Here is a 12061-nt window from a genome sequence, read left to right on the forward strand (position 1 = left end):
ACAGCCCATAAAACTCTAATAGCTACCGCCAACACCCAAAACAACTGCAAGTACCATTATCTTAATATCCAAACCTACAAAGCATCCAGCTGTGAGCCATTGGCTTCAGTGTCTTTCTTTCACGGTGGTGTTGGTAAGGCCATAACTGGCCGATTAGTGGTTAAGACTCATACAAATGCAACAGCCCTGGTGGGAAATCTTGCTTTCATGTTATTCTAATCCTCTTCTCAATATTTCCTGTCTTTACTTCGCTCTATCAATAAAGGCTAAAATGCTAAATACTAGATAATGACCAATATCTATCATTTGTTAAAATACCAATATTAGAGAGTATAAACTACCTGATATTAATATATAAACAGTATTTAAAAGAGTGACAATGATTCTTTAAGTGCAGTAATAAATGAAAATTAGATATGATTGAAGCTAGATTTTTTTACATAAACTATATTCTAAATAATAAGAAAAAAAATGACTTTCTATTCTATCAAAAATACTGCCAAATACATAAATGCATGCATCTCTTAACCAAGGCTCTGTGTTGTTTGGGCTGTTTTGTTAGAAAACAAACTGGGAAATTCCCTTGAGCAAAAATTCCAAATTGCTTTTATGGGCAATTAAACATTCCTTATTTAAGAATGTATGAGCTTTCATTTGCATTCTTTGGTTTTTAAAATAAATGTTAAGGAACAACCTGAGAGGAAATATTGGATTAGACAAACAAAACTTACGATAATAAAAAAGGCACAAAGATTTAAAGGAAGTACTACATCTTCAAAAAACATTTATGTAATTGTAGTGCATGCATGTTCATGCTAGTCTTAGAACATGGCAGGGGCACAGTGCCTTGAGTGCCTTCCAATAGAAAACTGAAGGTGACATTCAAAAGATAAGAACACATTGTATTGGTATCCTCAAAGGGGAGCGCTCTTTTATTCCCTCCTCCCTCCGTCTTCCTCGCCTTTCTTCTCCTTCACTAAATCCTCAAAAGTCCTTTCATCCATAAATCACTCAAGTGGAGGAAAGGCTTTTAGTTTAATTTATAAATAATGAAATCCTTGGTGGAGAGCCACGACACAATCACTCCATAACACATTTGATCAAAGTAATTTCTCCTTAACAAAATCTACGTTCGATGTCGATGGCATTTTTGAAATAAAATGGCCAAAGCACAGACCAAACAGTCGACAGCATGCCCACGAGCACACGCACCACCCCGTACTGCACGTACGCACATCCAAGTAATGAGACGTATCAGATGTTATTTGGAGAGAAGAGCCCTTATCGTGTCTCTGTTGCCACGGTGACAATGTATGTTCCCGTCACAGCTGTGGACCAGTGACCACTCGTCCCAAACCTCATTTACACCCCGAGCAAACAACCTTTAATCTTGCTCTCCTTCCTCTTCCTTCGCTCCCAATGTTTATCTCTCCTTCCACCTCCGTCACTCACTCCACCTCCCTCACCCCCCCCCCCCCTTCTCCCGTTTGATCTACGCCACATCGAGCGCCGTTCAGCTGACAAATGTGGAACAGGAAGACAGACGCTGCTCGGTTGACGATCAAACACTGTCGCTGCCATGCTTCTCTCCACGCCGACTTTGACGAGCCCGACGCGCATGGGGGCAGTAATCTGATTACCTCTGTGCCACACTCGGCCTGCGGAACTCCCCACAGTGTTTCTTTGAGGATGTACACATGGTGGTGAGCCTCACAAATATCTGTTCATATATTTGGGATATGACAAAGCAGTAATCCATCATCATCCTCATCATCCATCAGACCACAAGTAATGCCCACATACAGACTTCCACAGTACATAGAGAGAGACACAAATACACAAATATTTGTCGAATAAAACTTAGAAAAAAAAAAAGTGAAGTACATGACAACAGCCTGCTTTTTCTTAAAGACATCCCTAAACTCACAGAGTCAGATAATCTGGAACTCTAATATTTACCCCGACAATTATTCTCAAGTGTAAGAAAAGGTAAATGCTATCTGAAGGCAATTGTGGGCCCAGCTCAAAGAGGCAAGCAGCTACTGGGCACACCAACATGAACGGATCTGCTTGCATTTGAGGCCGGTATGTAAAGTATGTAAATGAGTGTGAAAATGTATCTGATTTGATTAGTGATGTTTTCCGTTATGCAAATAACTCAAACGATACTGGATTCCGATACTGATATAGCAGGAACTGATATCGTACTGAAATATGAAAGGTTGATTTGTTTTATCAAGGTCTTCATAAAAAGGACTGTGAGATACACTCTGGGGTAGAAGTGGTCCTTGACTTGTCCAAACTATCCATATTTGCATTTTAAGTAAAACTTAACAAGAGGCTGAAAGCCACAATCATCCCTGATGGGGGTATTCTACTTGTTCTTCTTCACTGGCTCAGTTGGTCTGTCCCTGCCTGCCCCTGCACTCTCACTGCAGCCTATACACTCTCTATTAGACTCCCTCTCTCCTCCTGCCTCTTCCGCTCCTTCCTCATACTGGATTTCTTTAAAATAATCCGCCATAACCCAGATTGCTTTGCATGTGTCTTGATCGTTGTGCACACTGAAGGTGAAAGTGCAGGTCGGGGCAAACTAATCTATATGAACAAAGCTTTCTGGTTTCCATTTCCCTGGCATTCTTATCCTGACAGCAGTTAATAGAGATTAACCCAAAAAGTTGTTTGTACCTCAAACAAAAACTATGGCTGTTTGTGTTTTGTGTGGAGACATTTTGGACTCGTGTGGAGTCGTAGGACTGTACAAAGTGTGCAGCCAACACAAAACAGCCTGTTTACACCGGAAGCCCCAAAATGTTGCCCGTTGCCCCAGAGGCTAGTTCGCCATCAGACGATAGATTGGGCGAAAACTGAATTAGCCAGTGAAAAATAATAAGTACTACTTTAAACCACAATGTGTATCCACAATGTGTGAAGACTCTTAAAAAGACTCAATGGTTGCATATGCCGTGATTTGTCTATGTTTGGTAAAAAAAACTGCAAATGAAGGAAATGGAGCTTTTCTCTCTCTCTACCTTTCTACTTGCTCCTATTCAACAATTTCCCACATGTTTTCCATATGACTCATCTACCTGGCCCGAGGAGCTGTTAGATTGCACACATTTCGACTTTCACACAAACACAGAGATGCCAAAATGAGTGTGTGCACCGAAAAACACACAGATTTACCACCGCTGACAACTCATACACACACATTATCATCATCATTCCTGCCCTTAGGGGTAAACACCTTTTTCTATTTGGTTGATATCTAGCGGCACAGATTTTCCCCTTCTTCCTGCACCTCCCCCTCCTACAGACAGTGCTCTGCAGGCAGGGATGATTTGTTAAATGGAGATGGGCCATCAGTCTCCCCAATCACAGAGCCCACCGACCTGTGACACCATCGATGAAGGCACAACAATAACAAGCTGCAACAACATCCAATAGATAAAGTCGTATTTCAGATCATATCACATAGCCGCCGGCTCAATGATGCCGTTTGCCACTGATTGAAAAAAAAAAAGGCGTGTGTTCTTAGCACTTGACATTTCAGATGTCTGTTGATTTGTAATTATCAACAAAAGATCAACAGAAGCAAGTAAAATGTCACCTTCTTCAGTATTAAAATTGTATTCCATTCTACAGATCTACATGTTTGTGTGTGTATGATCTATAATAATAATAATAAATGTGTACATCTTCCCCTTACTTCTGTTTTCCACTGGTGTCTAACTTTCTCTTGTCCCAGGCATCATTTCATTAAAGACTTCCCGGAAACCTAATTTCACGCCATAAATGCATTATCCAAATTAACATTGATGAGTAGAGCATACACTGTGTGTGTGTGTATGTGTGTGTGTGTGTGTCTGTGCGTGTGTGATTAACACATGCCTGACACTTCTTTCCTCATCAGTGTGGAGGAATAAACCGGTTGTTCATCAGCTGCAGCCCTGCTTGCGCTCACTTCAATGGTTATCACTATTCACTCCTTGCATGTGTGTGGTGACGTGAGTGTGTGTCTGCAGATGTGTATGAGTTGGTTTGTGTTGTACTGTTGTTGTTGTTGTGCTAAAAGGAACTAACTGTAATTTCTCCATTCCTTCTCAGGCGGTGATCCCAATGCAAAGATTCAGAACCGATACACGTCACACAACATTAAAGCCTCCAGAATTTACAGCAGAGCACGTTAACGCTGATCTGCTTGATGCAGTGTGATTACCCACAAGGCTCTGTGCCTCATCTGAGATTTCAGGCCTGAAGCATTGAAAAAAACAAATTGAGACAAATGATCTGTTGAGGTTGACACATGCTGGTCATTCCACTGAAAGGCCTAGTGTGCAGTCCGTACACAAACAATGATGGACGTTTTGAGCTACATGCCTTCCTAATAATATCATCATCAAATCAGCAACATGGGCGGACGGTGGTCTAGCAATCAAGGAAAGGTAGCATGGAAAGAAAAGTGGGAATGAAACCTGCGCTGCTGACGACATGATGACGACCAAAATGTGTTGCCTGGTAACCCGCCATCCATTCTGATCTGCTTCATTAATGCTCCGCTGAGCACAATATAGGCAATAATGGAGCAGATTAAAGTGAATGTGTGGGAGCTTGAGATGTATTGCCACAAACTTCATTAAGCAGAAACTCAAGGTAAAAGCTGTTTAAGTTTTACAGGGAAGTTTTATGTCGCAGTCACTGTTGTTAACAGCAGCCGTTGTTCTCTCCTTAGATGTCTCTCCATGTTCCAGCAGCCAAACAGACTAGCTGGCCTCTAAGGTGTGCATTTCTTTGCTCATAATGACTTGCAGGACTGTTTTAAATAGGAGGCTGCTGACCTTTGTTACTTGGAAGTAAAATGAATTCCCAAGATGGATCAAACTTTTGGCTGACTGAACAACATTGCCTATGTATTATACAGATTGAATGGTTCAGGAGAGGAAGCTGGAATGCCAGTGCTCCAAGTCGGTAAAGATTAAGAGATCAGCAACTGTGTACAGAGTTCATGAAGATGTCTCATATTAATGAATAAAACACTTTACTTTCCTTATACTGTGCATTGCTGCATCAGCTCTTTTCAGCCTCTGTCTGAAACAATTGGTTTTTAGTTCCTGTCTCTTTAAGGTCTGCTCTGATTGGCTAGCCAGTCCACTCTGTTGTGACTGGTCAAACACCCCTTGAGGAAAGCTTCTGCCCAGATAAACCACTAGGTATTCATCATGCATAATAGGGGCGGTGAAATCGCTAAGCCGGAAGTATCACCCAGACTGAAAAAGTATTTCAGTAAGAGGAGCGTACCTTACATCGGAATTTGATCTTTCTAAGTTTGTAGAACTTTTGAATACACCAAAAAAAAAAACACAATAGAGAAAAGAAAAACAAAAAAAACATAATATGTCTCTTTTAAATCAATGCAGTATGTCAATACATTAGTAAAACTACACAGAATTGATTAAAAGTTGCATCAGACACATTTGTATGACAACAATATGATTAACCAGACATAACACATGACCTCGGCATTCACCTTCCCGCATACTCTACAAAGAGAAATAATTTGAAGGACATCACTCCCTAATCAGGCATGATTGTGCTGTGCAGGTGGGTCTTATCGCTCAAAGCTTGACTGCACATTTGAATTTTCATATTAATGTGACACGTACACACTGAAGACACACTAAGGCCCCACATGCACACCTGCAGCCATGCACGTACTGTCAGCCTGAAGTCTTTCATGGATGGCAGCAAAACACAATGGCGTCTAACGCGAGCTGACATGTGGAGCATGAAAGGAAATGAGAGGTTTGGAAAATTAACCATCACCTCAAAAACAGCAGTTTCTGAAGCTGTTAATTTAACTCTCATGGAATTCATTCAAATCAACTGTACTTTTTATCAGTTTCGCGAATAAAAGCCTTTAATTACACCGCTAACAATGTACCTGCATACACAGCCCCTGTACTGTCAGCTTAGATTCAACATCCTCTCAGTTTCAACTGAAAACCCACACAACCAAATCCCTTATTTAACGTCAAATTAAACCAAAACAAATATTATGTAATTTGCATGAATTTACTCTTTGAATAGTTTACCCAGATTCAATTTGTTGTGCCATTATTTTCCAAATAGTATGAACGCAGCAACTGTCTGTGTGCTCGGCCAACTGTGAAGCAAAAAGAATTAAAACTGTCCCTGCAGGGAACAGGAACACACATCGCTGCTGCTTGTCAAGCTCTCACTCTAAATTGTGATTGATTCCATACACACACACACTCACAGAAACAACCGTTTATGAGCCGAGTATCAACATGTAAAAACTATTTTCTGCGCATGGCTTTCTTTTTGCAGAGGACACTAGTCATATTAACACCAAACATTGCCAACTCAATGAAGCCATTTATCAAACAGCAGGCAGAAATGATTCATCACAGACACGGTAATTGGTTTCTCATCTCTCGCAGCCCACGTGTGTACCTCTCATTGAAAGGTTGGCCATGTGATTGGGCTTTTGCCATGTTTAGAGAAGCATTCTCCGGTGAGAGGGTGATCACCATCTATGCTCTATTTATAGTCAGGCCCTGTAACCCTGATTGAAGCATTTGTAAAATAGGCAATTTAACAGTCAATGCACCTAATCACTCAGCTGTAGGTGGGAAATAACCTGTCCAGTGGAGCTGAGACCTCCCAGCGCACGCGGCGTGAAGCGGGAACGTGGGCATGTGTGCCGCGAACCTGTTCATGTCGGTGAGCTCACAGATCAGTTAATCTTTTTTAAACAGTATTACATGGGTATAAATAGAAACAGAAACTGACCAGGGGCTCTAATTTGAAGCATTTCTTTCTGTTACTCAAAATGCAATTTCCTCATAGAGGTTAGTCCGCGGCTTCACTTCAATTGCATCTGATGACAGAAACTGCTTATTAAAGTTCACCCGCTGTGCAGTGACTAGAACCCTGGCCTTGTTTTTGTTTGTGTGTTAAGTGACAGCTTTTTCACACAACAGGGTTTTTCCCTTTTATCAAGTTAATTGCCCACTTACTCTACCCTCTGGAGAAAGACCCACAAAGGTGAGAATTAAGAAATTTTTCAAAGTCTTGTGGTTTCATAAGTCAACCCTGCATCTCTTTCCAGGGTAGAAACAGAAAGTGTTTTGTGTTTAAGCCAACAGATCAGAGGGAGATGAAATGTTTTTATATTTGGTTGCATGTGTACTTTCATGTTTTTCTCTTTCAATATTGTTATTAAAAAATTTGAATTTGTAGAATAAATAAGACGTTTCACACTTAGTGTGGTACTTAATGAAAAGAGCAACTATATAAATCAAATCTAATGTACCCTTCCAAATTCAAGAGGAATGCATGCACGCAGTGTACCAATAGTTGCTTACTATTTGAATTACACCAACTACTCATTTGAGAGATGATGAATACAAAAAATACCAAGAAATGGTTTGTTCTTGATGAAAAAAGACTGTTCACAGCATCATATTAAAATAAATGCTGCATTTAAACTCTAACTTTGGTATCCTACATTCTCTTGTCCTGTTGGCTGTTCAAACAGGCAAATCCAGGATCCCCCCCCCTTCCTTAAACATGGGTTAGGGTTAGGGTTAGGGTTCCAGTGGCTTCATGATTTTCAATCCAGAAAAACGTTAAGCCTCTGTTTACCTTTTTCAATCTCTCACTATACTTTTCTAAACTTAACTTTCTCAGGTGGAAATTCGGCCTTGGATCGGTTTCACTTCAGGCCAATCTGCCACAACATAAATCCAGTACAGTCAGTAAGTACTTCCTATCACTGACAGGGCGGAAATTGAAATTATGCAGTGGAAAACTGAGATTTAAAGAAGTAACCCTGCTGCATACAGTAAACTCAGAGCAACCACCAATGAACCAGATATTTATTTTGGATTCCTCACACTGCACAATATATGCAAATGAGTTGCTAGCAATCAATCTATTACAAATCCGGGGATATCATCTCTGCACATCAATTACCAAAGCTTCCTACCTGTTTGAGCTTCTTCAGGTCTTCATCCAGCTCCAGATTGTCCAAGATAACAGCCACGAAAAGACTGAGCAGGATCTAAAATGCACGGAGAAGAAGTGCATAACAGCATTAGCGCTGCACGAGCACCCTGTAACGCGTTGATGTCGTTATCGCCGTCATAACAAACAACACGAATAAAGACAAGTTCAAAAGTACAGAGTCTGCTCCGTAATTGTATTTGCTTGTCCTGTTCTCGAAGACTTCCTGTGTGTCTGGACATGATGTGTGAGTCATCCTGAGCCTGTATGTGCTGTCTGATTGCTCCCCCTTATCAGAGGACCGAATACTGAAATGTCAGCACTTATTACGCCTGCAAGTCTGTGATCAGATGTACCACTTGAGAGAACACTGAAGGCGTGGGAGGGGGGGCACTGAATCCATTAAGAAAACAATTCATGTATCCTTTTGTCACTTATTTTTCTCCAAACAGCTTTAACTGACCAGACTAATAGATCGAGTTTGAATGGAACAATGCGTCAAACTTAATAAGTTCTAAACCCAAAAGGAAAGAGACTCTATTCTGACTTCGATATTTAAAGCAGCACTCTGAGTTCCTCACCAGTGTGGCAAACAGATGGTAGAGGATGAAGTAAATGGCCACTACCGGAGCCCACATGTGACCCACTGCTACGAGAGTCTGGTCCATGACATCTACCCAGCCCTCCTGGGTTAAGATCTGAAACATGGACATGAAAGCCTGCAGGGAGTAAAGCACAAGAGGAGAGAAAGTGAGAGAGACAAAAGGCCAGAGGGCGACGGCAAGTGCAGTGAGGGAGAGGAGGACAGAGAAAGAGAGAGGGAGTTATGCAGATTTGATATTTGAAATGTGCTTTTCAGAGGGGAGCCAATATCACAGAGGTGATGCACGGTACCTCCTTCTGACCGTCTTACTCTAAAGCTTGTAACTCTGACACAAACCAGGAGGAGCAAGAGAGCAGACAGAACCTCTTTTTCTCCCCTGCTCCTCCCCCCGCTCGTCTACTCGGTAGAGGTCACATGAAGGTGTGGTGAGCAGCCAGCTGCAACACGGTGGCCCCTGGGGTCAAGTGTCACTTCTGGACATCCTCCATAGAACCTCACCTCTGGACGGCAGCCCCCCCCTTCCTCCCAATAGGCTCATACATCTCAGTCGCCGCAGACAAAGATAAACCCAGCAACAGGTCTGCCCGCAGGGGAGAACGCTTAACATCATTAACTGCGATGCCTGAGAGTCTGTGGGCGTACGTGAGTGTGTGCGGGGCACAAGCATTATGGGAAAAGAGAGAGAGAGCGTAACACAGCATACAAGTGGCATCTGTTTGTGAGCTACCCTTCATGTCCCGCTGTGCCTCAGTTCAGTATGTGTCGGGAAGGGTACAAAAAAAAAGCGAGAAGGGAAAGATGTGGCTAATGAGAGAGAAAGGAGCTCATGAGCACTTCGAAATCAAAGGGGGTTCCACATCTGCCGACCTATCATGCAACCCATCGTCAACATCTGGAGACCTCCCCATTGGTTTCCTGGGGTGTCCCTCTGGAGTCGCTCGTATGGATTTTTTTTGGTGCATCTTATAAATTACCTGCACCTGGAAATTGGAATTACATTTTATGGTTCCTTGAGAAAAAAGTATTTAAAGATTGAGGCATTTTCTTACCAGGGAGTGTTTGAAAACAATACTTTTCAAAATAAGGGTCACGAGAGATCTGCCACTCACAAGAAGCTCTGTATAATACAGAGTAAAAAAAAGCCCGATCACATATGAAGGCCACATGCTGGAGATTGTCTGGGTAATATGCGTTCACAACAACCGAACTATTCCTGGAACATTTAAGTGAGCAGCTGCGTCTGGGTAGAGTTTGAAGGAGGCAGGACGTAATCTTTTCTGCTGAAAATCCGATGCTCTTACATCGTTTTCCCAAGTTGACATCTTTGTCTGTGTATTCTACATGTTTGACTCCAATTTTTCATCCTAAACTGTTCTACTCTCACCTGGGCTCACACTGAGATTTGGGGAAAATGTGCTGAAAGCAGCTCATTACAATATTACAGAATGACTATCACGCTGAGCAAAAGCTAAATTGATGACACTTGATGGCGGATTGAGAATAATTTATTCAATAAATTAATCGTTTGTGACTAGAGACATGACTTATGAGGATTCTTTACTCATTTGGTCAAAGCTTACTTACAAATTCCATACAAAAACTATAAATCTAAGCTATCATATAAGCCATGATAATACCCAAAGAAGTTTTCGGGAAATAGACCACATTCATTGTTCTCAATGACAGTATTGATATTGCTCTCCTGGTGACGGGGTGAGTGTGAGAGGTTCCTCACCCTGGGGAACGTGGTGAAACGGTCCAGCTCCTCCACGAAGCAGAACATCTGCAGGCTGATGGCTGACATGACGATGAGAAGGCTGGCTGTGAACACCACCAGGCTGCCGAGCTTTTTACCTGGACCAAAGATCTTATACACAAAGTCCTCCAGCGCCGGGGAAATCTTGATCAAACGCACCACACGTAGCACCTGAGGGGGAAGAAAAGCACGTCTTAAAGTTTCTGTTTGGTGGACCATGTTTCACATTTCGGGCTTTAGAGCAGAAGAGTCCAGACCAAAGGAAGGAAGAGGTGGTACATTTGTATGGGAGTTTAAAGTTATAGAGGCAAACATAGCAGCATATTGATGACATATTGATTTTAAAGGAGAGAACATTGATCATGACCCAGTGATACTGTGCTCTGTCAACAGGCTACAGTCCCTAAATTGCTTGTGGTGACAACGCTCCCCAAAAGGTAATGCATCTTGGTCAGGCTCTGATCAGGGATCAGTGAGTGGTTAATGATTAAGCTCCACAATGTGACGCCCCAAAGCTTTTTCTTTAGAATCCATCTCAAATCCAAATGAATGGCTATTCCTGGTCTCCCAATGAACTGTGGAAAAAAAAAAAAGAAGACAACTCGGGCTGAGAGGGAACCTACGGTAAACAAATACAGTAATAACACGCACAGCATGATGACAGATGGGATGGGAACACTCTACCTTCTACTCCTGACAGACCATGATGACCACGATCGATTTGAGAACATGCAGCTCTGAGGCAAAGAGTTCACAGAGGACACAAGGCCATAACAGAAAAGCTTATTGTTTGATTATCTTTCTTTTTGACACAATCCTATAAGCCTTTACACAACAGGGTTATATTTTTCATCGAAACTAGTCTTACTGGCAGCAATTCAAAGTTTTTCAATATGATGTCTGAAAGGATTTGCAGTGGCTCATTCCACAGGAAAATAAAAATGATAATTTCAGTATAATTTCATCCAGTGATCTTGTCCTCATTTGACAAAAGATGAAAGAAATTTCCATTATAAAGGATGGAGAAATTAAAAGAAAGAGCTGCTGTCCAATAGAAGGAGCAGAGGCTTTATCGTGACCCCGGTTCCAGTCATACTTTAGGATGTCAGTGGGACAGTTTGAGGTCCTGCTGTGGAAATCCCAGAGCTCTAATGCCTACCCCTGTGGTCTTTGATACGTTGATACTTGATCTGATGTTGATCCTTTTTGTTTTAACCTTAAAACGACATTATTCCATGCAACTATAATATATGGAAAGATACCATTGGGATCATTCTTTTCTACATCAGATACAGTAGAAAAGAAAATAAACAATAAAAACTTCTTTTCTAATCTTTTTGTCCAAGAAAAGCTCATTTGATTCCTAAAATACAGGCATGTAAATAAACAATCTTGAATATTATCACTAAGATGTGGTGTGAAAAACAAGTAACTTGTTTTCACAAGTGCAGCTCAGGCTCAGTGCCCGAGCGACAAAGGGAAGCACACAATAAACAAAATAGTGTCGTCGCAGTGATGATTCAAACCTTGTGTTCTTCACAAAAAAATTGTGTGCTTACTACTAATGATACACCACAAAAAAAGATTTATTTTCCAGTTTTAAGTGTTTGCTTTTGGCTCCAGCTTCTTGCAACGCTTTGAAAATAAAATTGTATGTGTCAAGCTGTTGTAGT

At 41.5% G+C, this 12061-nt stretch overlaps 1 protein-coding gene across 1 annotated transcript in view; it reads right to left on the reverse strand.

The window, feature by feature from the left end:
* nalcn (sodium leak channel, non-selective) overlaps nt 1-12061 on the reverse strand; it is a 58632-nt gene that overhangs the window by 19598 nt on the left and 26973 nt on the right. Inside the window, exons 13-15 of the mRNA XM_062403412.1 lie at nt 10368-10559; nt 8610-8747; nt 8012-8086 (exon numbers count right to left, since the gene is read on the reverse strand). Of these exons, the coding sequence (XP_062259396.1) occupies nt 8012-8086; nt 8610-8747; nt 10368-10559 (405 nt within the window). The remainder of the gene's footprint in view (nt 1-8011; nt 8087-8609; nt 8748-10367; nt 10560-12061) is intronic.

Source organism: Platichthys flesus, chromosome 13 (genome assembly GCF_949316205.1).
Source record: "Platichthys flesus chromosome 13, fPlaFle2.1, whole genome shotgun sequence".
Taxonomy (NCBI): Eukaryota; Metazoa; Chordata; class Actinopteri; order Pleuronectiformes; family Pleuronectidae; genus Platichthys; species Platichthys flesus.